Source organism: Leptosomus discolor, chromosome Z, assembly GCF_034619465.1.
Source record: "Leptosomus discolor isolate bLepDis1 chromosome Z, bLepDis1.hap2, whole genome shotgun sequence".
In the NCBI taxonomy this organism is placed as follows: Eukaryota; Metazoa; Chordata; class Aves; order Leptosomiformes; family Leptosomidae; genus Leptosomus; species Leptosomus discolor.
Genome location: NC_141419.1, coordinates 456,009 through 483,666, shown reverse-complemented (window position 1 = coordinate 483,666; position 27,658 = coordinate 456,009). Strand labels below are relative to the sequence as shown.

Here is a 27,658-nt window from a genome sequence, read left to right as displayed (position 1 = left end):
GCAGCCATGGCCTGTCCTGGCTGCCCACAATGTTTGCCCCGGGCCCTTTCTCCCCGTCTCTGTCACCCACCCTCCCGGCAGGACCCTGTTCCAGGAGGGGACCCCACCCGGTGCCAGGGCAGGGGAGGCAGCAGGACGCAGCTGGAGCAGTGGCTGAAACGCTCCTTGGGCAGCTGTCCCTGGGACACAGTAACTGTCCCTGGGACACGATAAGCCGGTGGCCAAGGACAGGGCAGCACAGCAGAGGCTGGGAGGGGCGTTTGTTGGCCTTGTGCGAAAGAAAAAGGGACGGTTTGTGCGGGACTATCCACGCCCCGTGTGCCTCCCCTGGGCACCACAGCAGAGCCCAGGAGCCGGTCCCTCCACTGCTGGCTCTCACAGGACGCCCCAGGGGACCAGGATCTCCGGTGGCTGCTCGTGCCAGCGTCTGCACTGGGACCTGCAGTACCATCCCCCTGACCCCCATTAGTGCCATCAACCCCAGCCCAGGCCGTCGCAGGGGACAGGGGCGGCTGCAGGGGTGTCAGAGAACAGGCTGAAGCTGTGGCTATAGAAAATAAAGACTTTATTTTTTTTTCCAGTTCAGAGGACAGATCCCATCACACAGACCGTGACCGGGCAGCCCCCGCGGCTCAGCCCTCTCCCACTGCCGAAGGGGCAGCAGCACAGCAAGGGCTGCTGCGGGCTCGGGGGGGGGTCCGGCTGCTTTCCATGAGCACCAGCACGGACGTCACCCCCAGGGCTCTCGGAGGCAGCAGATATTAGCGTATTCTCTCTCTTTTTTTAAAGCCTCCGTGGCCGTGGTGAAGCTAGAGAGGCGGCCAGCAGCACCGAGCAGGGCTTGGCCTCAGCGCCCCAGGCCCGCAGGCTGGCTGTCCTTCAGGCACTGGGGTTTGTCACCAGCTCAGCTACAGCCGGGTCAGGGGTGATGGGAGAGCAGAGACAGAGGAAAATCAACACGTGAATAGAGATGCTGTTCCTGCCACACAAGAGACAGGGGAAGTCTTAAATTCAGCCAGCGGAGGAAAAAATAAAATAGCCGGGTCAACCTTTATTAAACATAAACACAGAAATGTACCATCAACCTCCTATTATAAAAGTACTTTACATACATTCAAGGAAACATCGTATAAATATCAGTATGAAATGTCACTGGCTGCAAGAGTTCCACTCAGCTAAAATTTTGCCATCTTAAAATCTCCTTAAAACATTTTAAAGTAAACACAAAGCAAAGCCAGCAGCTGCCGGGCTGCGCGGTACCTTGGGTGCAGCACTTGCCGCAAGTGCCTGGGCAGGCCACACTCCACCTCCCGGCGCGGGCCAGCACAGCTCTCCTGCAGGCTGCGTTGGACGTCAGAGAAGCAAGGGGCCCGCTCAGCCACGCCAGATGGCGGGAGGTTAAGGCACAGGTTTTACTCCCCAGGTTCAGCCAGCTGGAGCACGAGGCGTGCTCCGAACGGGCCGCTTCACAGGCTGGGCCATCTCCCAAGCCCGCGCACAGGAGAGCTTTGGGTGGGCTGGGCACCCACAGAGAGATGCTCAGGATCCAGCACAGACTCTTCTGTGAGTACAGGCAAGTCCTGGTCTTCTGGTAACATTCCAGACCCTGGGAGCAATGGGGCTGCTTCCCGGCACGGCTCCCTTCCCACCAGATCCGCTCCGGCTGATGCAGCAGCAACACCTGACCCCAGATGAACCGGACTCTTGGCGGCCCCAGCAGTACGGCGCTGCAGCCCTGCCGCACCTCTCCCTGCTCTGCCCGGGGCCATGCCGCCGTGGAACACCAGCACCCACCTACACGGGCCGCCCCAGCTCGTGGCAACACCCGCCAGCACGCCCGAGCTCTGTCCTGGGCACGCAGAGCACAGCCCCCGCGGGCTCCTGCTTCTCCTCAGCCCCTGCTGCCGAGCCCTCCACGACAGGGCCCCAGCTTGCTGTGCACCCACAGCCACCCCCTCCACCCACAGCAGAAACCGGCTCCTCCGATTCTGCTAACGGGACGAGAGGCCACGGTGCCGCAGGCAGCGGCTTCCCCCCAGGCCGCTCGCTCCTGAAGCGCGGAGCTCCCGGGGAAATGCGCAGCCCCAGAGCACAAGGCCAGCACCCAGCAAGGAGCTGGATGGAAAGCAGGCCCCTCCTGACTCCTGGAACCACCTTGAGAATCTCCTCTGACTTTTTTTTTTTTTAAAAAAAAAGCAAAGTTGGCGTTAGGAACATGTGAAACAGACGCCCGTGTCCCGTCCCTTAGCGCTGGGGATCCAAACCCCTTGCTCTAGGCACCTTCTCCATGGAGGTGACCGGAGCCGGCCCGGGAACAGACGCTCCCGTGGCGCAGCGGCACGGGGCGGAGCTGGCCCAGCAACTCCCCCAGCACCGATGGAAATCACCCCTCAGTCATCAAGGCCGGGAAAGGAACGCGGCAGACGCGTCACCAGCCTGAGTGGGCCGCTGTCCCCCCTGCAGGGACACGCTCCCAGAGCGGCCCCCGCGGGTCCCGGACGGGCGACGCTGGGCTGGAGACCCGCGAGCAGGAGGGCCCTGGGGGCAGCTGCGGCGTTGGGCTCAGCAGGAGCAGCAGAGGCGTGCGGTGGGGCGCGGGGGGCAACTGTCCCCTGTGCAGAGACCCCGGGCGCCTGCTGATCTGGTGCCGCCGGGGTACAGGGAGGAGAGAGACACCGCCGAGCACAGCCTAGCCCGGCACGCCACCAGCACCCTGTGCCAGCCCCCAGTCTCCAGCTGGCTACTTCTGGCCAGCGGGACTGCAGGTCATGGACTCCAGCCTTTTTTTCTGAGATAGGAGCACAAAAATCAGTGTGACCGCCACTCCCAAGGCCAGGGTGCTCCAGGCTGCCAAGTCACAGTGTCGTAGAAAATTAAGTCCCTCTTAACAAGGGTTTTGCTTCTAACTCTGCAGTTAGGCTAATGCAAAGAGGAATACAAGAACATGGAATCTGCTTCTACTAAAAGGAACTTACTCTGACAAATGGCATGAGGAAAGCAGAGGTGAAGGTTAGTAACCAAACCCTTCTCTGTAACATTCATGAGGATTTAGTTCTCTCAAATTATTCCTAGTCCAGACAAGGACTCCGTTCACATCCGAGCAGTCTGCAATGGTGGTGTGCTGTATCTCATGTTCACAGGCAGTTTCGGTTTCCTTTACAGGGAAAATCTGTTGGGCCTACGGTCTGGGCCATGGATAGCTGGAACCCAGCGATCTCCTGCTGGTGAACAGGGCTTGTGCACACACCGACAAGACGCCACCGGGATCAACTCACAACACCAACACTTTCCTCTACAAGGAACTGCGTATCCCAGAAACATTCCCTTATCTTCCTATTTTCCAGTAATCCCATGCTGAGGAAATAACATAAGGACATTGTAATAAATTAACTGCTTTGAACACCCAGGGAAGGAGAGAGGACACATTTCACAGCAATAGAGGTATTTTTGACATTTTCATTAATATTTCCTATGAAAAAACACATAGCTCTTTTTGGCTCTGCGAAACAAGGGAGGTTCAGCTCCGTCATCAGTATTTTTCTATAAAAATAAGGTTTTGTGTTTACTTGGGTTCTACAACTAAGCTGAAGAGAAAGGAGAAGGCTCTTACAAATACTTCTGCTGTTGTATCACCCCCTCCCTCTGGAGACTACCTGCTAGAGGAATTCAGCTGGCTTCAGTAAGTCTCTTCAGACGAGCTCCAGCCCTGCTGAGTCTGGTGCTTCTTTATGGGACACCTTTGCACTTCGCAGGGCCCGCGCTCCTGAGGAAACGACCCAGTGTCACGTTCTGCTGCACAGTTTGCATTAGGTGTGTTTTCTTCATCAAGCTGAAAAGCGAGTCCCCAAATGTACGAGATTTCTGCCTGCCCAGCGCCGCAGAGGGCCTGCAGGAGCTGCAGCCAGCCTTCGCTCCGGCTGCTTACAGGAAGTCTAACTCGAGGGCTTGGTGCAGGGACAAGAGGTCTGCGTGATTTGTGATCCTCCAGAACGGCATGTTGTGCTGGAAGAGAGAGGACAAGCCGGGCTCATCAGAGCCACGTGCAGCTCGGGGGACGCCCGGAGCAGGGCCGGGCAGCGCGGCGTTTCTGACGGCGCCGTCCCAGCGCGCTCGGGGCGGGCTCGGCCACAGGCTCGCGGCATCCGCGGCCTCTCCCGCCCGCTCGCCTGCTGGCGATGGGCACCGGCGCTGCCAGAGGCTCTGCACCTCGGGACGGCCCCAGCGCTGCGCCAGGAGCTGCCGCCTCGCCCGGGGAAGCCTTCCCAAGGCTCCCGGGGAGCGGCGCAGGCAGCCCCGGCCCGCAGGGGCGATGCCCTGACAGCGGCCCGCGCACGGCACTGCCTTCAGCGAGTGACTGAACACCCTGTTCGGGCCTGTCCCAACTGCCAAACTGCTTCTTGTCTGTAATTCCGACTGACAGCAGAGGCCGTGTGTGGGTCTGACCGCTGGCAACCGCGTCCCGACTCCTTCCGCGCCTCTGGAAAACTGCGTGCTCCCCACTGACAGCTGCGTGCTACCAGCAAGGCACGCTACAGCACGGCACTGTTTCACAGGGACAATGTCATACACAAGCCTAAAGAACAGCAAACCAGAAACCCAAACCCCCAAGAGCCAGAAAACTCCCCATCTAAACACAGTGAAAGATCTCTTGCATCAAAGGCAAAGTTTCCCCCTTGCTGCCCTGGCCTAAGAGTTCAGCCCTGGAAAAAACCAGAGAGTCCCTGCAGAACCGGACTGCTGCTGCGGTGACTCCCCTTTGCATCGACCCCCGCCCCACCTCTCTGCCGTCAGGAACCCACCTGCTTAGCTGCCACCTCTTCGTCACGCCCATCTCCAATCACCACGTAGGTGACTTTCTTTCCAAACCGTGACACGATCCTCTCGAAACAGCTCTCCTTGCCTGCCAAAAGACAATCCCACTATAACGAGCCTTGGGCAGAGAGTAACAGAAGCCTGAACAGGCCCCTTCTTCCCAGTACAGAAGCACGTTCTTGTCTAACTGGGAAGGGGCTAACACCCAGTTCAGCTTGTGAGGCCAGAAGCCCGCACCAGCACATGGCCAGCTGGACCAGGGCAGCCATGGGGGCTGCTCAGCTGCAGAAACTGGATTCCCTATGTAAAAATCCCTGCTGACCCACCGCAGATGCCCCAGTGCCAGGTACTCAGCGCAATCCCTTACCTATTTTTGTAGCACTATAAATATTTTCGATGGGAAACACCTCGCCCAATCCATACAGGAGAACTTTGGCAAGAGCTGGCACCAGCTGGGTGGTTGTGATCAGGATGTTCACACAGTTTTTTCTAAAAGAAGGAAAACACTTGTCAAAGCCCGTCTATGGCCAGCGGTGCCGAGGGTTACTCTGGGCAGCTTGCTCAGCTTTCCGAAGTGCCACGTGCTTGGTTGTCCTGCTCTCAAGAGGGTCTTTAGGCCAAGACTTTGATTTGCGCGTTTTGTTCGTTGGCTCTTTGTTTCGAACAGAAATTCTCTGGCAGAAATGCAATTTTGCGAGCACAGTCCTGTTACGGGGACGTTCCCAACAGCGGGTGTCGCAGCACGTAAACCCCACAGGGGGCTCGGGAGCGGAGCCCCTGCACTTGGCTTCTCCGCACCCGTGACAAGCAGCAGTGGTATCACAGATGGACACTGCCGCAGCACAGCACTGCACGCAAGGCTCAGCGAGGGAAAGGTCAGAGACAGCGATATACACATTCCCAGTTTCCACACCTGGACTGTATGAGGAGCAGGGACTTCAGCGCAGTTTCCAGCCAGGAATCCGTTAGCACTTCTATATCGGTCCTGAGGCGCTGCAGAGCTTCCCTCTTCTGCGGGCTGAGAAGGCCTGGAAGGGAAGCACCACAGGGTTTCCCCGCTGAGCCGGCAAGTCACGCCCAGAGAGAGCCACCGCTCCGTTGGACAGCTGCCTGTTCTGCCCCAAGTAAGGTGGCACCGAAGGCATCCGACAGCTGAGACTGTCTCGAGGCAGGAGGAGAAACCGCCTTCCCGTGACAACAGGTCAGCCTGGACACCCACCTGTGCCTGACCATGGGGAACTGGGCAGATACTTCCCGCTGATTATTCCCAAACCCTTTCTCAGGCCACGAGCCACAAACCGCGGTTCTGTTTTACCAGGTAACCGCAGCAGCAGGCGCGGCCCAAGGCCACAGCCAGCGGGGGAAGGAACTCCTGCAGGCACCCTCTTGGACTTCCCAAGGACCCCTTCCACTTTAATCCCTTTCAGATACCTTTTTAAATCCCCTTTTTTGTTTTTATCCCCACACTTTTTACCCCTCTTAGGTATCATTTTCTCAAAGCATCCAGTTTTGAACTAAAAGCAGCCAGAGGTGGAGCCCATGCACTCGAAACTGCTCCCGTCAGCAAACACAAGAAGACAGGAGCACCTTCAGCCTGAACCTCTCTCCACCCAATTCCCAGCCATGACGTACGAATCCCCCACCTCACGCCAGCCCCGACCAGGCCTCTGCCAATGTGGCCACAGACGGACCCGCTGTGGGCTGCTCTACCACGGGGCTTTAGACAGGCCCGCAAAAACTTTGCATCCAGGTTTCCCACGTGCAAAATACAGAACAATGGCCTGATCCCTGCCAGAAACAAGGCAGTTGCAGCACACTGAAAGGCAGACGTATATGGATTGGGTTTTAAGGCTGAAAGCTACAGTTTGGAACACTTGGTTGTTAGGAAATGTGCCCAAGAAAATGTCCTATCAGGTTTTTTTTGCACAGGCAAAGGGTACCCATCCCCACAACCCAGCAGGGCGAGTCACCCTGGCAGGTGAGCTGCTCCTGCAGCGCCCCTTTCCCAGGGATGTCAATGCCAAGAGTCAGACTAGACAGAGAATGTATCTGCACTTGGTATCTGTGGTCGGCATCATTATTACTACTTTGGCATTGGAAGGGGAGCAAAACTAGAAGAGTTTCAGTGACTCTGTGAACAGACGGTGGAGACGCCGTGTCGGACTACGAGCCCAACAGCCAAAAGGGCGAACGTTGTATTTCTTGGTCATGGCACGACAAAAAGATCTTCTGAAGGCACGAGTGAAACGACCTCCTAAGCAGCTTCGTATGCAAGTCATTTGGGCCCATTCTAAGCAGAGTGACAGGCAGCTTTTCACACAAAACTAGCACAGGAATGCCGTCTGCATCAAAATTTCTCTCAGGCCCAGGACTGACTGGCCATCCCTATCTGCATGGCAACTCACAGGCCGCACTGGCACGCATTCAGTTTGGGAGACGTGCCCTCCTCGATTCCATGGAGGTCTGATCCCATTTAGCACTAGAGGAATGGCTACTTTTCGTGTCCAAGCATTCGGGAAAGCAAAACCGCCGAGGAAGGAAGGAGCCTGGCACCACAAACCCCGTTCCGTGCTCAGACACCGGCGCGGGCGAACACTCACCTCCAACGTTCGATTTGTACTTGTCGTAGATCTCTCGTACCCGGCGGTAGCGGAAGGCCAGTTTCCTCATCCAGTCAACTCCCCCCTGGACACCGACCGAGGAGCTGTGGTTCGCGTTACCTCCTGAGCCACTGAAGCCATCCGTGGAGAAATTGTAGTTGCTGTTTCGGAAAAGCAGATCCGTGACGAGCGCCACAGCAGCAGAACCGCCGCAGCTTTTCTGGCGGGGCTGCAGACTCCAGCTCCGACAGCAGCTAGGACAGCGCCTCCGAGAGGAACCCTGCACAGCCACCACTGCACCCCGCGCGCCACGGGCTCGGACATCCAGCAACATCTGCTGCTGGTCCTGAACTGCTGCACTGGCCTGTACTGATTCACCTCTTCTTTCACGCCCTCCACTGCACAACCTTCCTCTGCTCCTTGACTGCTCACTCCTCTGTGGTACAGAGCACCCTTCCCACTAACCCCTTCCCAGTCTGCAGTGATAAACTCCAGCACAGTATCTTTCCAACCTAACATCCGTGTCTTTACGTCACAAGCAGATGAGCTGCTTTGCCAGCTGGAAGCAGGTCCTGCTTCACCACCTTCCCCGCACTTCCTTCTCCCTGGTGGACAGGCACCTCTCAGACCTTTCCAGGAGCCAGTTCCGCTCATTAACGCAGCGGAAAACTTACCCTGGCCCTGCCTGCCTGCGCACCATCCGCGTACAGAGGGCTGCAAACCACAGGGAGACTCACAGGCCGAGATCATGAAGTCTGGAGCGGTGGCGCTGCACTCCTCACGTGTCATGGAGCACACGGGCAACACTCAACGGTGGACAATATAATCCATGACACTTCCAAAAGCCTTAATGTTTTGTAGGTCTTCCAAGCAGCAAACTGTCTGCCAAGTTCCACCCGCTGCACAACGCTGACCTCGCCATCCCTTAACCCCCTCCGGGTTTGAACTCCCACAAAAACGACAGCAGCTACACATTTCATGCATTCATCAATACGCCACCTTAAATCTTGGCCGTTGTCATCAGATGCCACATCTTCTATGTGTACCTGGTCACACTCCTGTTTAAGGAAAAAAAATATAGTCATGCTGTTGTAATCCAGAAACATACTGAAATTTGCAGATTGAAGGTGTGATATGAAACCACCCCCTCACACTTCCCAACAGCAGCAAGCCATGCCACACGGCCTCCACAAGCCTATACGTAGCTTCCATTAGCTTTGTCTTCCAGTACGAGGTGTTACTTCTCAGCACCTACAGGTCCTTGTCTAGACTGGGATTTGAAGTACCAGAAAAGTCTGAAAAAAGCACGTTTCTATAACATTTCGAGTCGTCTGCGAAAAAGCAACTCTGACTCTCACTAAACAGGTTGGACTCAAAGCTCACTTGTCATTTGAAACCCTATTGCTATTTCACAAAACCACACCAAACCAAACCAAAAATACCCCAAAACCACATTATCTGGCCCAGTATGGATATCCCATTTCATCAACGCAACGGTCAGTTCCGTTACCGGAGAGCCACAGCACGAACCCTGGAGCGAAACATCAGGACGGTGGCACTGCCAAGGCTCTGGTGCAACTACCTTAGGACAAGAAGTGAATTTTCCCCATTTCAAGAATTTCCCACCGCTGCTATAACCAAGCCCCGCAGCAGTAACTGCTGCTGCTGATCACACAGCTAACGTACCAACGACTACCTTTCCAGCCCGACAGACTGTATTTGCTGTTCGGTTTTGGTTTGCTTTCTGGGGCAGGGAGGTAACTGTCACTGCTGCCTTCGCACAGTTCACAGCTTAAGCAGTCACGGCCACAAACAGAAACTTCATTTAAGTTTCTATTTGCATCAACAAAGCCATCTTGCTTTCCCACGATGCGCATCAGTGAAGCGCCCACAATCAGTTGTTCACTGCTCATATTCGGCCTTCCTAAGCTTCAAACTGGCCCTGGAACTTCTGCAAAGTAGGTTCATGAGTCCGTATTTGTGGACTCGTACCGAAGGCGACATGAATCAGCCAATTTGCTATTTCCAACCATTTGAGATTGTGGCATAACTTCACACCTCCCTGTATATATCGCACTGCTGTGTGCGTTACCGCCTGGTAACACATCGCAGCACAGCACAGGGCAGTGCCAGGATTAGGGCAAAGACTCCTATTCAACTTCCGTGGAAGTGGGGCAGAACAGTGAGATGCACTGAGCTGGGCACAGAATGCTGCGCGTGAAAGGGGGCGGGAGCTCAGCAGAAGTCCTTGAGGCAGGATGGGACCAGGACAGCAGCAGAGACAGCTCGCAGGAAGGAAAACCGGAGGGCGTTGGGGGAACCCCCATGTGTACAGCACGCTTGCCTAGGGCAGCGTGTCCTTGGACACAGCCGATGCAACCCACCGAGACACTGGCTGAGACGCACGAGTTGTATTCTGCCCTTGGCTTAGTCAAAGCCCCCGAGAACTGACGTTCTCAAGGTCACCTTTTTCCCCCCACCTCTGGTCTCCATTTACAAACAGCACCAGTGAAAGCAAAGCGCCTACCAGTCCAGAATGCAAATGTAAGACAAAGCAGACGTCACTCTTTTACACAGTTTCCAGTAGAAATCCACCTGAGAGCTAAAAGAGTTCATGACACCACAAGTCTGCAGGACGCCTGTCTCCTGTGAAGGAGGACACCTCTTGGACTTGGTCGTGCTCAGAACCACCTCGAGTTAGGCAGACCGGAATGTTTCGGCATTCAGGGGCTCCGAAGCACAAGAGCCCTCACAAACAGCGCGTTGCAATTCTGGGTAAGTAACGTGGAGTTCTGCCTTTCAAAAACGTTCCCCACGTACCTCCAAGTCATTGAAGAACAAGTGGGTATCAGCTACTTCAAAGATCATCTCTTCCATTGACAGGCCTGAGCCAATCACTAGAGTTGGATCCTAGCAAAACAAAGAGAGAAAACATGAAGTCACTGTGGTTACGGCAGAAGTAAATCGTGATAAATCTTTCATCAGTTACGTTGCACAGAGTCTCCACTGTGTATCAGGCCTGATGTAACTCCACCTGCGTTCAACAGCGTGAGCTACAGCGTGAACTACAATTTCCCTAATATTGTAAACAACTCCAAAAATTCCACGTTCTGGTAACACATTGACCCCAAACGTAACAGAACACTTCAGCACTGCGCAGCAGGGACTGATGCATTTTCAGAAGCAATACAAATGGAACATTCAAAAACATTCAATATATTTTGAAGGAGAAAAAAATCCTTCCCTTCATTATGTGCTATGACCTCCCTAATTCCCAACTGATGATAAAAACAGTGACATTAAGACTTGTGTTGTTAGAAGGAAACTGTTTGTGCTGTCCACATCCCAGCTCTGTATAAAGCCAAATTTAGTGTTCTTTCCCTGACCCAAACTGCCAACAAGTATCACCTTACACATTTAAAACAAGCCACCATTTTCTATTCCTTTTCTAAAGATTAACATTTAATTCTGCATGACAGATCTGGTTTTTCTTCCCCAGAAAAGACACTATTACCTTGCCATATTTTTGAGCATAAGATCCCGTGAGAAGTGAATGGAAGATTATGATGGTCTCATCCAGGTCCCAGAGGAACACTCGCTGCGTAGAGAATAAAAGCAGGTAAGAGTTAAGATACTCCAAGCAGTGAGCTACAATAAAGGAGCAAGCTTTGAGGTTCACTTTGTGGTTAGTTGCACCATGTTTTTAACAGATATGAACAAGAGTATTCGTCTTACAGGCTGAACACATTATGAAACTCTCTCAGTTTATTGCAGTGCAGTTCACATACTGCTACAGAGCAATTACATGCTCAGAGCAATGCTCTCTTGGTCAAACTATTTCAAAAGCTTCTCTTGCCTTTATAGTTACAAAAGCAAAAACTTGGAGCACTAACGAACTTTAGAGCCCAGCTATGATAGAATTTTACCGTCTGTGATCTGGAGAGCACCAGGTCAATGACCTTGGTGTTTATCAGACACCTTTGTGTGATAAAAAAGGGAGACTGGCTGCCACGAGGAACAGCAGAGCTTCAGTACAGAAGGACTTTGACAGATTTGAGAACTGGGCCACAGGCACTAGATGTTGTTCAATAACTGCAGATTCTGCACGTGGGGTAGAACAACCCCTGGTACGGGTCCAGGCTGGACGGACCTGGAGGGCACAGTGGACTCTGGGCGCAGCATGAGCCAGCAGCACTCTCCCCCTGTGGCTAAGATGAACTGGGGGCTGGAGAATACAAAGCGTGCCCAGCTGACAGAAGGAAGGTGCTGCCTCACCCTCCTGGCACTGGGAAGGTCACCCCAGACTGCATCCCCAGTTCCAGAGGTATGCGAGGAAACCAGAGAGCGGCCAGCAAAAGGCTGTCGAGATGGTCAGCAGCCTGGAGGAGAGGCTGAGGAAGCTGTGATGGTTTGTCTCAGCAAAGAGGAGATGGAGGGTGATCTAATAGCAGATGACACCTAATTGAAAGGGAACTGCAAAGATGACGGGGACAAATTCTTCTCAGTAGTGGCAGACAGAAAATTGCCATGGAAAAAGCAGGTGAAATTTGCAGCTTGGCAGACTCCAGTTGGAGACAAGAAAACCTCCTTCCCCAAGTGGACATGGTAGTCCTGGGACAGATCATTAGATAGGTACAGGTTCTTCAGCCTTGGAGGTTCTCACGACTCAGCTAGACAAAGCCATGGGTCTAGTGCTGGGGACAGCCCTGCTCTGAGCAGGATGCTGTACCAGAGACATCCAATGTCTCCTCCATCGACACCACCACGATTCCAAGATGCATTTAAGTGATGCTTGTCAAGGACTACTGAAGAACTCATTTGAGCCAGTTCTCAGATAACACGGAAATTTCCCAAATCATCATGGGAAATTCCCAAACTATCTCTCAGTACAGGAAAGACATGGGCCTGTTGCAGCAGGTCCAGAGGAAGGTCACAAAAATGACCAGAGGGATGGAACACCTCCCCTGTGAGGGAAGGCTGAGAGAAGAGGGGCTGTTCAGCCTGGAGAAGAGAAGGCTCTGGGGAGACCTTATTGCAGCCTTCCAGTGCTTAAAGGCAGATTAGAAGAAAGATGAAGACAGACTTTTTAGTAGGGCCTGTTGTGACAGGACAAGGGTCGATGGTTTTAAACTAAAATAGGGGAGATTTCGACTAGATGTAAGGAAAAAACCTTTTACCATGAGGGTGGTGAAACACTAGCACAGGCTGCCCAGAGAGGTGGTCAATGCCCCATCCCTGGAAACATTCACAGTCAGGTTGGACGGGGCTCTGAGCAACCAGATCTAGTTGAAGATGACCCTGCTCACTGCAGTGGGGTTGGACTAGATGACCTTTAAAGGTCCCTTCCATCCCAAACCATTCCATGATTCTACGATCCCTTTCCATTTCCATGGAGACAGGATGCAAGAAAGAGAGGATGACTTTCTCCACCACACTACTCTGCAATGCTACCTGTAGAAAACAGGACTACTTACCTCCAGTTCACTGTCTTGCGAGGAAGAGGTATCTGCTTTCCTCTTCCCCCTGTTCTTCCCAGGGATGTTTTTTCTTGCCTGCTCATCTAACTCTTTACTTGCTGTTGCTCTTGATAAAGAAGGACTTGTGGATGCATCTCCTAGAAGAAAGACATCACACAGCTCTCACACCCTCATGTCTCAGAACGAACGCCAACATAAAGCTTATAGCATTTGGCCACAAACTCCTTTGCCAAAGGTAGGCTGTTACCTTGCTCTCTTGGTGCAGTAGTAGCTGAACCCTGATTAGAACATGAAATGCGATTTCTTTGTCCCACCATTTCAAAACAGCCCTGTCTCCTCAATTCAGTCCACCAGGACCGAGCTACTTACTGCATCCTGTCTGCAGTGCAAAGCCAAAGACAGAGCACCCTCCATCCTAAGCCCTCAGCCCCCGAGATGTCTCACTACCCTGGAACTGCTTTGTACTCAATTGTTTCTTTTAATACTTCCAGAGAGCGCACCAGAAACCCTCCGTCTGGCAGGAGTGTACAAGGGAAAGTATTTAATGATGCTTCTCCCTCCCAGATTTCCTGGACTAGTCAAACGCCTTCTGTGTCAAGCCACACTATGCAACACAAGCTGCTTCCACCTCCACACCCACTCACTCCTGTGCCACTGTAAGTCTTTGACTGACAGTTAAACAACAGACAGTGCACAGGGATATCTGGAGTGTGTTAATTACACACAAATCCACAGTGTGCTAACTGCAACAGACAGACTACAGCTCCACTGGCCGGTCAAGAATTAGTAAAGAATTAACAGGGATGATCTTGGCCCTGGAGACACAGACTTGGCCAAGTACCATGGCCATGACTGACAGGGATACGTTATGGAGCCTATTCTGCTCCTGGTAGGAACACCCTTCTGAGGGAATACTCTGAACCCTTCGTTAACAGTTCAGGCAGAAGCGTTAACATCCCAGTCAGCTGCCTAACCAGCGCAGAAATAGGACCAGAACCACAGAAGGAAGGCAGAGGGCACAGGGGACTTCACAGAATCACAGAACGGTTTGGGTTGGAAGGGACCTCACAGATCATCTACTCCCAACCCCCTGCCATGACAGGGACCCCTCCCACTAGACCAGGTTGCTCAAGGCTCCATCCAACCTGGTCTTGAACACTTCCAGGGATGGAGCAGCCACAACTTCCTTGGGCAACCCATGTCTCACCACCCTCAGGGTGAAGAACTTCTTCCTTGTACCTAGTCTAATGACTTGAAAGAGCTTGAATTTACTCTGGGTCTTGAAGATGAGAGATTTCAATTCCTATGAAAATTCATGCAAAATGGTGAACTTGGAGAATTCCTGAGCGAAGAAAATGGCACTGACAGTTTAACAACTGGGCCATCTGCTGCACTGTCTTGAAATAACAGTCAATTCCTTAGGTTTTCAACATCAAGAACAAATTCTCATGGGTAAATCTGCTGTTGGTCACCCCAACTAGAGGGCAACTGCTTCCTGAAGGAGGGAAAGCTCTCGAAGCACCATGCTTCTTGATGTACAGCATCACAGCATGGTGTTTGTCATCCCCTGTCTGTAGCATCCCACGGGGTAACGGTGAGAGAGGTCTGGAACTTCACTGAGTTCAAGACTATCCATTTGTACGCTTTGCTCACTGGCAGCCACCCACCCCTGCTTTCAGGCTGCTTGAATGGGTTTGAGGACCTGGCAGAGCTCAGGTACTAACAATGGACTTGGGGAAGATGCAGAAGGCAAAGTGCTTCAAAGGCAGCCACTCATCACCTCCCACAAGCAGGCTGATGCCCAGCCCATCTCCAAGCAAGACTCCCTTGGAAGCTAAAATGCCCCCTCCCCCCTTCTTCCTCTACTTCAGTTTTTATGGCTGAACAGGACATTACGTAGTGTGGTAAATCCCTTTAGTCAGCTCAGGTCAGCTGTCCCAGCTATGTCACCTTCCAGGCTCTTGCCCACCCCAAGCCTGTTTGCTGGGGGGGGCTGTGGAGGGGAGAAAGCCTTGACACTGTACAAGCATTGTTCAGCAGTAGCCAAAACACCGTGGTGTTATCAACGCTGCTTTAGCCATGAACCCAAAATATAGCACCCGCAGAACCAGGGCACCAACAAAAATTAACAGAATCTGTTGGGTTTTCTTTTCCCAGCCTACCAACCCGCAACAGGCAGCAGAATTCAATTTAAAACTGTTTGACAACGCAGGAAGAATCTCATAACTTCTTGTGTAAGACACTGGAAGAAGTACTAAGTCTTTTCTCCTGTCCTTGTTAAGTTTAGAAAACCGTATTTTTGGCGAGGAAATTTTAGTCAATGTACGACTGCAGGCGGTACATGACATGGCATTACTGGAAAAGGCCAGCCAAAGATGTGACTTCTCTAGAATAGTCAGGTAAACCTTTTCAATACACCTTCTGCATCTCTTACCAGCTAAAATCTCCTCCTCCTGACAAGTGCCTGGTAACTCAGTGCTATGCAGAGGCAGCCCTGCTCGCACGCAAGGCGCAGCAGAACCGCTGTCACTGCAAAAATGATCCACATGGTGAGGCCGAAGAAAGGAAAGGACGTGCTCCTGGGCAGGGCAGCGACCAGCTCATTGAGAGGCCACGGCCCAACTGCAGCCCTTCAAAAGGCCTGAGCGGGCCCGGAGGGCTCTCGCAGCTGGGACTGGCAGCTGAGGCACGGCCATCCCAACCGGAATCCCCGGCTGCGGGAGGGAAAGAGCCGGCAGGAGCGGCTGAGCCGGGGCACCGCTAGCGGCCCTGCAGCCCAAGGAACAGCCCACCCCACCCACGGCAGGGCCAGCAGGCCCCAGGGCGCTGCTGCTGGCAGCTCCCCAAGTCACCCCCAGAATCCCTTTTCCCAGGGCGTTCGGAGCACGCGGTGGGTGTCTCCTGAATCGCACCAGTATAAGACTGCCAGTACGTAAGTTTGGCTGGCGCGCCACAACGCTCCGCACACCAGCGAGACCAGTCCGACAACGGAAGGCAAATGTCCTCTCCGGGCCGGGACGCAAAGGTGCAGCACCCGCCTTTTGGAAAAAGCTTCCCCCACGCCCGCACCCTGTGCCGTTTACCACAGGTCTTTTGCAGCCCCCCGTCAGAGCCAGCCGTTACCAGAGGAATGTCTCTGCGCCGTCCGCATAGGCACCAGGGCGGCTGGTTTGTCGGCCGGGAACGCCGCGGCGGCTAACGCAGCGCTCTCCGTGCTGCTGTCTGCTGGTGTGACAACTCCAAAGCCAGAACTCGGGTAGCATGTCTGGTACTGGCTCTGGCCAAGGATCGTGTACGTGGGATATTCCTGTTAGAGGGAAGGATTGGTTATGACAGGACACTTCTTTCAGAAAACACCCTACATGAAGATGACTTTGACGCTAGAGCATGCCTGTCAAAGAGAAATCCCAGCAAGAGCACAGTCTGACTTCACACTATTTGACTCTGTTTTATCCGAGCCCCATCAGAACGCATATTCCAATTTACTGGGTGTTTTTTGATTTGTTTTGGCTGTGTACAACCTACTTTCCTTTTCTTGCTGAGGGAGAACAAAGGCGTTCAGAGAACATCCACCTATAATCCTCCCTGTAGGTTTGGTTCTCAAAATAGTTCTGCTGCTGCTTCTGCACTGTCTCTCTTGCAGAGATCTCAGTACCCTGTTTAAGACCCACCACACGATCTGCAGACAACGAAACAGCTTTGAACAGACCAGGTGAGTTTGTTGCAAAGGCCAGAGGGAAAAGCGCCGGGGCCAAAGAGGCAGCCAGAGCGACTGTGCTGCCTCCGAGTTACCTACGGAGGGAGCCCTGTAACCCCAGGGCCGATGGTGCTCGGCGAAGGAGGTGCTGCACAGAAATGTAACAAGGAAAGAGTTTTACCTGTGAGATGCTGGCTACTGCTGATGTGGAAATATTGACAACAGTTGAGGATGTAGAGACTGGACTGGCATTGGTAGTCGATGCTGTAAAATTAAGAATTACTGCATTAAACGCTTCTAGAAAAGCACAAGAGACGAGACCAATCGAAGCTGCGAAATAAGCACTCCCTAGGCACGTGTGCAAGCACTTGTGCTTCCAGCAGCACTCTGCTTGTAACAGCCAAAAAGAGTTGGGGTGTATTTTGAAACCAGTCACATTTCAACTGGGCTTACAGGGAAGGAGAGCTAGTGTATCTTTCAAAACAGTACTTCAAATGTTGCTGAAACCTTTTCCCTCCATGCCGGCTAAGCAACTGGAGTATAATTTAAACGGTTTCAAGTCTTTACTAAAAGTTTTGAGAAGACAACAACCACATTCTGATGTTGAATTAGAAGCAGTTGAAAATTGATCAGAATAAATCAGTAAAATGGATACGAATGTGTTTAAATCAGCTCTGATAAAAAATTTCTCTCTGCATTGGAATTTGCATATTTAGTCTAATTAGATAAAAAAACTTAAGGAAACAGTAAAAATATTTAAAATCATATAAAAGTGGTGGAGAAAGCGAACATACCTTCCCATATGCCTGTGAGAACTACAACTGGTTTTGGATAAGACTTTCTGAAATCATTTGTCAACAGTTTGTAGGCCAAATTACTAGAGGCACGTAGCTGTCAGTACGAATGTTAAGACGTTTTGATAGCCTTCGCGTCACTGCATTCGGTCCTTCCAAAACACAGAAGAGCTAGAGCACCACCTGGGAACACCAGGCACTTAGCAGATTTTGTGGATTTACAGCCACAGGGCCACTCCATTAAACATTACTCACACGGGGTTTTGGGACCCTCAAGGATTAGTGAAAACAAATAATGAGGTCAGCACGAACAAAATCAGGATATACTAAACCAGGTGCCGCCCAGAAACATGTTCTGTTGCTAAACCTTTCTCTGCACACAAATGAAACCAAAAATCACTTTTAGATGCTTATGAAAAGACGCAGAAATCCACAGCATGGCCTACTTTACCGTCACTCTGAGAAAGCCCTCACTTTCTGCAAATACACCCATGTGGAATTCACCCCAAGACGGAAGAACTCGAGCTTCTGAAGGCTGCAGTCTTTCCAGCCCAGGGAAACAGACCCCACCATGAACTCTTACTCAATGTACGTTGTGTAACGGCAAGCACAGATGATACCTGATAAACAGCTCCTGGAAAGAGCAATGGATCCAAAATATGCCTCAAAAAAGATGAAAGACAAAATAGATGTATCTTGAAAGAGGTGCAGAAATACACAGTACTTACAAGAGGTGAGGAATGTGAAAGGTGGCATCTCTGCAGAAGCAGAAACGAAGGGAAGTAATCAGCCCCTGGGAAAGCCCTCATAGATAGAAGCAGCAGTGTTCAAAAACAGACGGGGGAAGAATTTTGAGGGGAGAGTATTTAGAAAAAGGGAAAAAGCCTGCACTGAACAGCAATAATGGTAATGAAGATACTCAAGTACCTGTAGTAGCCATGCAGCTACTAGAGGCAGAGCTGTGAGGGTAAGGTATCCGTCACAGACACTCCTCATAAGCAACTGCTAGAGAACAGGGCTCAGTTTCCCAATAAAACCCTTCCAACTACACAGGTCACGGAAACGATCAAGGCTGTCACCACCCCAAGAAAACGTCGCTTCCCAGGGCACTGCGGAGAGCAAAGATCCTCGCGAACGCAGAGCAAACCTGCCGCGAAGCTGCAGGAGATGAACCATCTAAAGACAGACTATGCTACCACCTCTCTCAAGGTAATCAGAGAGCCCCAGAAAGTGGTTCGGCTCTGCAGGGCGCTGAAGAGGCTGCTTCTCCACTGAGACGGAAACCGAAGTTAAGAAATCATAGCAAAAATATTCCAAGTGCTGAGATTCTGGTAAAAACACAGAATCCCTCATATGAACTTTATTGTTCACCTCAACTCTGGTCTCCTTCCAATCTTTCTTTTTTAATTCCCTATGGAGTGCTACACAAGGGATCTTTACAAACAGCTCCCACCACACAGGTTAATTGATTCTTTCTGCACTGCAAGTCAGTTCTTTTACCTGTGAACGGGCCAAAAACACGTAAAAATGTTTGGCCCAGATGTGCCAAAAGGGACCACCTCATGGTCTCAGGTTGAAAAGATCAGCACACCCAAGTACTGCCCTGAAGCTGACATGACTCTTTCTTTCTCCTCTCTTTCCTCCCCCACTTCCAGACGTCACCCTCAGACCTTACCCCCCTACCTCCCCTGCCTTCCTCATCCCACTGGGTTTTGCTCCAGTTGTTTTCAAAGATGTTTCAACCTGCCTCATGTGCTGGGAAGGGAAACTTTATGTTTCAGTCGGCTGCTTTGCTCTCACGGGGCAGGAAGAGGCAAGGCAAGAAGCAGCCGTTCCTCCTGCGTCGCTCCCAGTGCTTCCAAGCGCCTCTGTGACCTACCACTGGGGCCAGAGCTCAGGTGAGTACAAAAGGCAAAATTCTCAGTCACTCAGTGCATCTCACCATTTACCAGCGTTCAAACATCACGTTACTTCAGCCCAGCACTGGCAAACTAAACCACATCCGAGCACTGAAATGCACCTCCAGCGGGAAAGCAGCACCGTACAGCTGTGTACCCCGCTACTGTCTCGACTGGAGAGAAAAGACAGACTTCCAAGAGATTACTAACAGAGCAACTTGTCCATCCTTCCAGCTCGGGCGCTCCACCACCTCCCTCGCACCAGCCTGACCTCAGTGTGCTGCTCGCTAATTTGATGGAAAGGAAACACAGCAAATCCAAAAAAGGAAGAGTCTCCTGCCAGTCTGCAAAAAGTTTTTCAGAAAAGCGATAGCATTTGTACACTTCAGGTGACTTTTTCACATTTTCAAAGAGCAGCCTGCAGGGAAAATCTCCTCAAACCACACAGTCTCACAGCAGCGCAGACCAAATGGTTTAAAACTCTCCTGCAGAGTGAGGCCTGACGGTGGCTCTGTCACCTCACCAATCCCCAGGGGTTCACGTGCTCGCCGCGGTACACCACCGGCAAACCCGCCAGGGGTCACGTCGTGCCGAACTGCGTCTGACCCCGGCAATTAAAGCTGGTGCTACAAAACACTATCGCTCATTCTGCCCGTGGGAGTACCTGGAGGAGACTTAGGTTGAAAGGAAGGCAGCATTTCCAGTGCTGTGTTGCTCATGTTACGGGTGTGAAAAGTAAATTAAGGATAAACATTATGCTGGGCCGCTTATTGTCACCATGACACAAGCTGAGCAAGGACCATGACACACCGCATGGCCTTCCCACCAGTGAAAGGTACGCTAAAACCCACTCCCTGGCAATTTGAAGCATTATTCCCCCTTACTTGGCACTCCTTAGACCACAGCTGGATAGAGCATTCAGTTTGGGGCCTGGAGCACAAGAAACATGTTGATAAAATTCAGTGGGCGCGGCAAAGAGCCACCAAACCAGCCCTGGAGCTGGAGCATGGGCCCTGCGAGGGGCAGCTGGGGGGAGGGGGACTGTCCAGCCCGGAGAAGAGACGGCTCTGGGGGACCCGAGAGCAGCCTCCTGGCACCTGCATGGAGGTTATCAAGAAGACAGAGCCAGGCTCTTTTTGCAGGTGCACAGCAGGAGGAGAGAAATGGTCACAACGTGAATGAGGGGATGCTCCAAGCTTGCAAAAGAAAAGAAGTTTCGCCATGATGACAGGCACTGGAACTAGCGAAATCTCCATCCCTGGAGGTTTTTAAGACCCAACTGGATAAAGCCCTGAGTAACCTGGTTCCAAATTCAGCGTCAACTCTTCTTTGAGCAGGAGGCTGAACTAAGATCTCCTGAAGTCCCTGAGTTATTCTATGAAAATTTCACACAGGAAATAGATGAAGAATTCCTGAAAAGCTTTCTAAAAACTACAGAGGAAGAGACAAATTTTCACAATTCATCACCCAAGCATAAATGGCAAAAATCCCACTTAAAAAAAAAACAAACTATCAATTTGCACATATTTGCCATAAGCAACAATATTTCATTATCCAGCTAACTGGCACATTTACTCCTAAAAACTGCTTTGGAAGCTGGTGAAATTCACCACCTGGCTTCTTAGGTGTGGCACCTCCAGCTGCTGGAATATTGGTAGGTTAGCTCTACACTGAGAAATTCACTCTCCAGCAGATCCACCAACCTGGTGTGGGGGGGGTGTGCGTGTGTAATATGTAAGAGCCATCTACCTCCAGAAGTAATTAAAAACAACAACAACAACAAAAAAAAAAATCCAATGTCAGTCAGCGTGCTTCCTGACATCAAACTACAGACCACCAACGAAGAGCTTGAGCTGCAAGAGCATTCCCAGTAAAGGCATGCAAGAACACAACATTTAGTCTCCTCTCCCCTTCCCATTTGCTCTTCACCCTGTTAAATCCAACAGCATGGCACCAACAAGCCAGCCTGGTGCATACAGAGGTACGTAGCAAACCCAAACCCAAACACACACACACACGAAGAGAGAAGAGGTAAAGCGTCAAGAAGCATGCACAAACCGAGAACAAACGTGCAAGCCTCTCTACTTGTGCTATCTGGACTCAATTACACGGAGAGAGATGCAGATAAAAACCATGCCAAGTTACCTTCAATGGAATAAGAATAATGTGCTGGGCTGGGCTGGCTTGTGGTTAACCCTGTAGCGCAGGTAAGAACACTGTGCTGACTTGTAGATGGAGTCTGAATTAAACCACTTTCAGGTTTCATACCTGGCCACAGTGCACCTGAATCAGATAAATTGGACCAGTTACAAACAAATATGCTGGGACCAAACAGCATGCTGCTACCTCAGATTACGAGTTTTGCTCGTCACAAAAGCAAGTCACAAATCACACACGGAAAATGTTTATTTTCTGCAACGGCAAGTGCTGACTGTCAGGCTGTGCATGGATTAGAGCTGCTGACAAAACTGGCTGAAAAAGAGAAAATTAAAAGTACCAATAAGACCAATTTCTAAAGCTTTCAACTAAAAATCTGTTAGTGTCACAGTAAGATTCACTGCCACATTGGTATAAAGGAACTGCTAACCCCTCTGAAGTTTGGGCTGAGTCGCACAGCACTGCAAATGACCTCAGCTATTACACAGCAAGGCCGAAGTTGGTATCTGTTAAGGTCAAGGTCAATGCTTCCGCTATTTCACTGGGCTTTTGGTTGAGTATTTTAAAACAAGCCACCAGTCAGTGATTTTCATAGACTGATAACAGCAAATATAGAGCTCAAAAAAAGGGGAAAAACCCCCAAATGTTCCTTCTAGACTTCCTGCCACTCTGCAAAGCGTTTGTAACAACACTGGGCAAAACACAGAGGCAGCAAAGGGCCCGTAATTTATCTGTACAAGGCACACATAAGCGGTGTGGTTTCTGCTCAGGTGCCACGTTAAGGTCTAGTCTACTGCACTGATGGGGTGAAAACAGCATCTGACTGAAGTTGCTCAGCTCAGGCCTGGTGCTGCAGGACTCTGCAGGCTTTTAAGCATTTCCAGACCCAGAGGCACAGACAAAGGCATTCTTCCCTGGTGCTGGTTAGAAAGCAGGAATCGGCTGAGAGGATCTACTTAAAAACAAGCAGGAGTGTGCAAAGCAGAGGGGCAAAGGACGTTTGGTGCTAGACACAAAGTTCAGGGCCAGCAGAAAGACCACCCTCCTTCTTAAACCCCCCCAAACGGTAGCAAGGCCTCGAAAGTCCCCTGCAGCCCTTCACTCGCTCTAGCAGGATGAGCCACGGGCTACGAGCTCCAAGTCTCTGACGCAGAAGACACGGGAGACTCCACAGAGCTGGACAAGAGCTGCAACTCCAAGAGCTCCCTCCATGCTGCAGCTTTGTCAGAATCAAATTCCGCACAGGCTCTTCAATTCATTTACACACCTGATCTCAGACTGTCACCCATGAGTCAAATTAAATCATTCACCTATCCGTGCAGCCACACCAGGGTCTTGATTCTCCGACTCTCAAGTTGCACCTTCATTACTGTTTGAAACCTCTAGAACCGTGATAATTAGCAAACAAAAGGGAAAAACTGATTTAGGAAAGATTGTAGATATATTGCACAAACTCCAAAATAAAACATATGGGGAACAGATCCTCTAAGGAGAGTGGGCGTAGCTGTATTGGCTCAGTCTGGAAAGGAGTGCCGCAACCTTCAAACAGGTGAGCAGTTTTTAGAGGGGACAGTAACGGACAGTTCCTTAAGTGCAAACAGATGGACAAGGAGCAGACAGCAATGTAATGAGAAGGTCACAGGACACAAGAAGTGCCCAATAACCGTGACAACGAAGCACAAACCAACTCTGAATGCTGTAGGATATTATTGCACGAGGAGTGGTTATAACACCAGGTCAGACACCCACGTCCGGGGTGTTCGCAGGGCTGGCTGGATGCGAGCGCAGGAGCTGACTCAGGCTGTGTGTTAAGGCATCTTTCCACGACCGTCTCTTTGCCATCTCCCAGTACAGACAGGTCCCACTCTCCACCCAGCAAGGCACACTCTCGGCCCGGTGGCACAGGTCCTCCCGTTCTGCAGGACAGCACTTACAAGCTAGCTCAGCCTCCAGGGCGGCAGAGGAAGCCGGGCGAGAGGGAAGGAAATCCCTCCACGTCCAACAGTCCAAGGGCAGCACTGCAGCTGGGGCAGAAGAATGTCACAGGACATGCCTGCAGGCGTGGAAAGGCCCCACCCCGGATGGCCCATCCCTTCTAAGTTCTTCTTGAGTTCATGTAAACCCTCACATCCACAGGCTCCTAACACCAAAGTACAGCCACCCATACGCAGCTGGTATGTCGCTATGCTTATTGCAATGCTTCTTTAACAAAATCTCTCCAGACCACACGTACCTTCCATGCATGCAGAGCAATGCACTGAACATCAAAAAAGTGTTCCGGCACCCAGAGAGGTGACAAATTGGCAAGAGCACACGTCATCCCTCCTCTAAAAGCAGCATCCTGCCCTGAGTGATCTCAAGGCTATGCTTGCATTTGTCAGCTCGCTTGAATTTCACACCCAAACACATCTGTGTCCTCGTTTCAGCTGGAGTAAAGTTAATTTTCTTCCTAGTAGCTGGTGCAGTGCTGTGTCTTGGACTGAGGGTGAGAATGACGGTGCCAACACACCGGTGGTTTAGTTGTTGCTAAGCAGTGTTTACACCAAGTCAAGGTCTTTCCAGCTTCTACTGCCCTGCCAGCGGAGGCTGGGGGTGCACAAGGAGCTGGGAGGGGACACAGCAAGGACAGCTGACCCACACTGTCCAAACAGGTATTCCATACCATATGACATCACGCCCAGTTTATAAACTGGGGGGGAGCTGGCAGGGGGCACCATGGCTCGGGCATTGGCTGGGCATCGGTCAGTGGGCGGTGACTATTATCTTCCCTCCTTTTCTCTCCTATTTAACTGTCTTTATCTCAACCCATGAGTTTTACCGGTTTTTCCGACTCTCTCCCCCATCCCACTGGGGGGGCAGTGAGAGAGCGGCTGTGTGGCTCTTACTTGCCAGCTGGGGTTAAACCACAACAACCTGCCTTGTTCCAGTTAGATAATCCGTGATGCCTTCTTCTTGGCATAGAAACAAACACAAGCAGAAAGTCATGCAAACCTCTGGAACATCTGACCGAGCTGGCCAAGTCCTCAACTGCTCAACGGAGACTTTGTGAGCAGAAATAATTTGTAGAATTTGCTCTGCACTGTGCACGTTCAGTCCTCTACCCTCCACCTGCCCATCACACCATCCAAGGTCCATCTTCTCAGTGTGATCAAGCAGGTACCACTCCAGTATGATTTCCATTACTGCAAATACGACTTTCAACATCTTCCTAACACTCAAATTCAGAATAAAGATTCAGGTATTTAACAATAGACCTCAAAATCCACACCAAGACATTTCAGTAACTCATCACATTTCAAGATGTTTAACAGACAACAGTTCCTAGGAAGTCAACAGCAAACGCTGACCTCTTGCCTAGGTCTTCAGAAGAACATCTGCTGTTACATTGAGAGGGCAACACTGAAGCAGCTAAGTACCCCTGACTTCCAGAACCTGTGGATTAAAAAAACCCAAACAGCCCCCCCTCCCAAAGGCAGCCACCACCACTACCACCACCAAAACACCACACACACAAAACACTAACAAACCCCCCTACATCCTCCCTCCCCCCAAAAATTCTACCATTAAGTCTAATACACTTTTTTAAACATCTTGGCCTAATAATTCAAGGAAGCATTCCATACATTTACACAGACTTGCCTTTAAAAACAAACAAACAGTGTGACACAGCAAAATACCCAAGAACATACAAAGCAGCCTCAGTGCACCATCCACGACAAGCTATCAATTAACGCCCAATAAATCACGGAAACCACCCGCCACTCTTCAGATACAGCAAAATCCAGTGCAACAGGGTACTGACACCAAAGCGCAGGCACCCAGGGAAGAGAACCGTAACGCGGGGTCAGGCGTGGTTTGTAGGTAACGAACCAGCAGGACAACACCCAACACTGCAACCGGACAAAAAGACAAGGAACAGAGTGTTTAGAAAGATAGCAGACAAACTGCCCTGGCAAGGAACACTCAGGTATGGACACAGCATCAGTCTTCTCCACACTGGTTGAGCTTTCCAGGGAAAAGCTCTCCTGGAGGAATGAAGGGAGCTCAGAAAACACAACAGGCAGAGACCTGCGGCTTCCCAGGATATGCAACACAGAGTCAACTTTCTTCCTAAGGATCCCTCAACCACAAGAAAACTCCTTTTTATGAATCCCAGGTGTATAGATATGAAGAAAAAAAAAAGGTATGTAGATTCGTTTTACATATTGACCTTTCTCATAAAGATTAACAATTTGTGCCACATTACTTTAAACAGAATTAGTAATGTAACTTATGTCTAATAAAACTGAGCCCAGTTGTATTACCTTTTCTCCACCATCTTTCAAAAACATCACGAGGAATCAATTGTTTTATAACTTACACAACAAAAACATCTAGTTCTTCAGCTAAGGAAGAACTCACCCTTTTACACTTCAAGATAACTAAGGTTTCAGCACTACAGATACACCTGCAGGCTCTGTTCATCAGCTACGCAGCACGACCACGAGCCCCTGGGGCAGCCACTTGTGGCTGTCCCACGGCTCTGCACGCGCTGCCAGCGCAGGTCCTGCTCCCCAGGGCACCTGCAGGAAGGGCGACGCTCTCCCCGCTCGATCGCGCCAGGTGCTGAGAGGCAAAACAGCCTCTGCCACCATCCACTTCTGAGAGAGAGCCGGCAACACCGGGCAGTACTTACGGGCGGAACCAAGGAGGGCCACATTAAAAATGGAGAGAGACACTAAAATGTTAATTTTTAATAATCAGTTATAACACATGCGGAGGGATATCAGCCATGTGGGTTTTCTCCCCAGCGCCTGACACTTTAATATACAGAGTACGAGGAAAGACCAGGCAGCTCCTGTCGCTAGCTAACCTACCCAGAAGGTAAGATTTTTTTTTCTGTCTGCACTACTCATCCTCAACTCCCTTTATACACCACGGAGAAAGATGGCCATTGTATCTTCCAAAACAACCAACACCCCGGAGGTGGCTCCCCCCTGCCCTGTAAAGGCAGCACGGGGCGAATAGCTCAGACCCCGTCACCGAGCTTTAGCTGCCCAGTTCCCATAGGACCCTCGCCCTTCAAGCATCTGCAAAAACGGGAATGGCTAATAGAGGGCTCAAGGATTAGAGCAACCTAAGCAAACTTATTCGGCTAGTAAACTTGGAGACATTTTAGCATGAAATCTACATTTGGTGAAAGATGAAATGACAAAAAAAGGCTTAAGCCTGGCCAGCAAAAGGGAAAGGAAAAACACCTCCAGCAGAGATGCTGTAGTACGGCGTCTTGTGTGATTTCACTGACAAGGAATCTGCACAAACACAGCCATACCACAACTGGAGAAAATTATGATCCCAAACTAAGAACCATCTGGCAAGCTTCACGGGGAGACATTCAAATTAATGGCCAGGAGAACAGCTTTGTAAGAAGTAATATTTCATGACACGAAGTCCCATCAGTACTGTAGACACCAATCCACAGTTTAAGCCAGGCCTGTGCTCTCCTACAAACTCTTCTCTCCAACATACCTGGTTAAGCACAACATTGCCTTTTTAATGAGACAGAAGACAGTAATTGCAGGCACGCACTCAGAAGTCTTTGAAAAGTTACTTCTTACCGAAAGGAGGTAGTCCGTAGGTTTGGGTGGTCTGGGGGTAGATGGTGTAGGGCTGAGACTGCTGTAGTGCTTGGTACTGAGTCTGACCAGGGTAAGGGCTCATTGTTTCCGATACAGGTACAGAAAGGATATGTGCATATGGCCTTATTAAAAAGAAAGAACAATTGACATTATGCATCTTTCAGTCTCCAAACCAGAAGACACGTTAAAACATTGCTTTAGGAACTACCCACTGACCCGTGCTCTGAGTGCCATACCCGACCGTGCTTCCCAGTACGACAGGCTCTTGGGTTACACACGCTGCCTGTTTCTTGCCGTGGTAACAGGGGAAGCTCTCTCCTCCATGATGCCAGAGCACCAGTGCTTAGTCCAGGGCTGGGAGGGCAGGGTGAGAGGGGAAGAACAAACTCCCCCTTCCAACAGGTACAAGCAATTACTTTCACCTATCACGCCTCACAACACCAAATCCTAAAGCTAGTACGACGTAGCAGTACATGTCTGAACTACCAGAACCCACAAAGAGGCAACACAAAAGCAGGCACGGGGGACTGAGGCCTGCTATGGTGCAATGGGAAGAACTGTTAAGATCCCCGAACGTGGTAAAGGACCAGAAAATCCTGCATTCC

At 51.0% G+C, this 27,658-nt stretch overlaps 1 protein-coding gene across 4 annotated transcripts in view; it reads right to left on the bottom strand.

The window, feature by feature from the left end:
* Positions 1-3,442: 3,442 nt before the first annotated feature.
* Positions 3,443-27,658, bottom strand: part of EYA3 (EYA transcriptional coactivator and phosphatase 3) — a 55,226-nt gene continuing 31,010 nt past the window's right edge. For 2 of the 4 annotated variants that reach the window (XM_086479126.1, XM_086479129.1), the window contains exons 6-18: positions 27,033-27,175; positions 21,424-21,561; positions 16,768-16,850; positions 16,013-16,196; positions 12,887-13,026; positions 10,927-11,010; positions 10,233-10,322; positions 8,412-8,470; positions 7,413-7,573; positions 5,726-5,840; positions 5,180-5,301; positions 4,800-4,900; positions 3,443-4,002 (exon numbers count right to left, since the gene is read on the bottom strand). In XM_086479126.1, the coding sequence (XP_086335252.1) occupies positions 3,922-4,002; positions 4,800-4,900; positions 5,180-5,301; positions 5,726-5,840; positions 7,413-7,573; positions 8,412-8,470; positions 10,233-10,322; positions 10,927-11,010; positions 12,887-13,026; positions 16,013-16,196; positions 16,768-16,850; positions 21,424-21,561; positions 27,033-27,175 (1,501 nt within the window). In that variant the 3' untranslated portion in view covers positions 3,443-3,921. The remainder of the gene's footprint in view (positions 4,003-4,799; positions 4,901-5,179; positions 5,302-5,725; positions 5,841-7,412; positions 7,574-8,411; positions 8,471-10,232; positions 10,323-10,926; positions 11,011-12,886; positions 13,027-16,012; positions 16,197-16,767; positions 16,851-21,423; positions 21,562-27,032; positions 27,176-27,658) is intronic. The other 2 variants (XM_086479127.1, XM_086479128.1) reach the window with 2 other exon arrangements.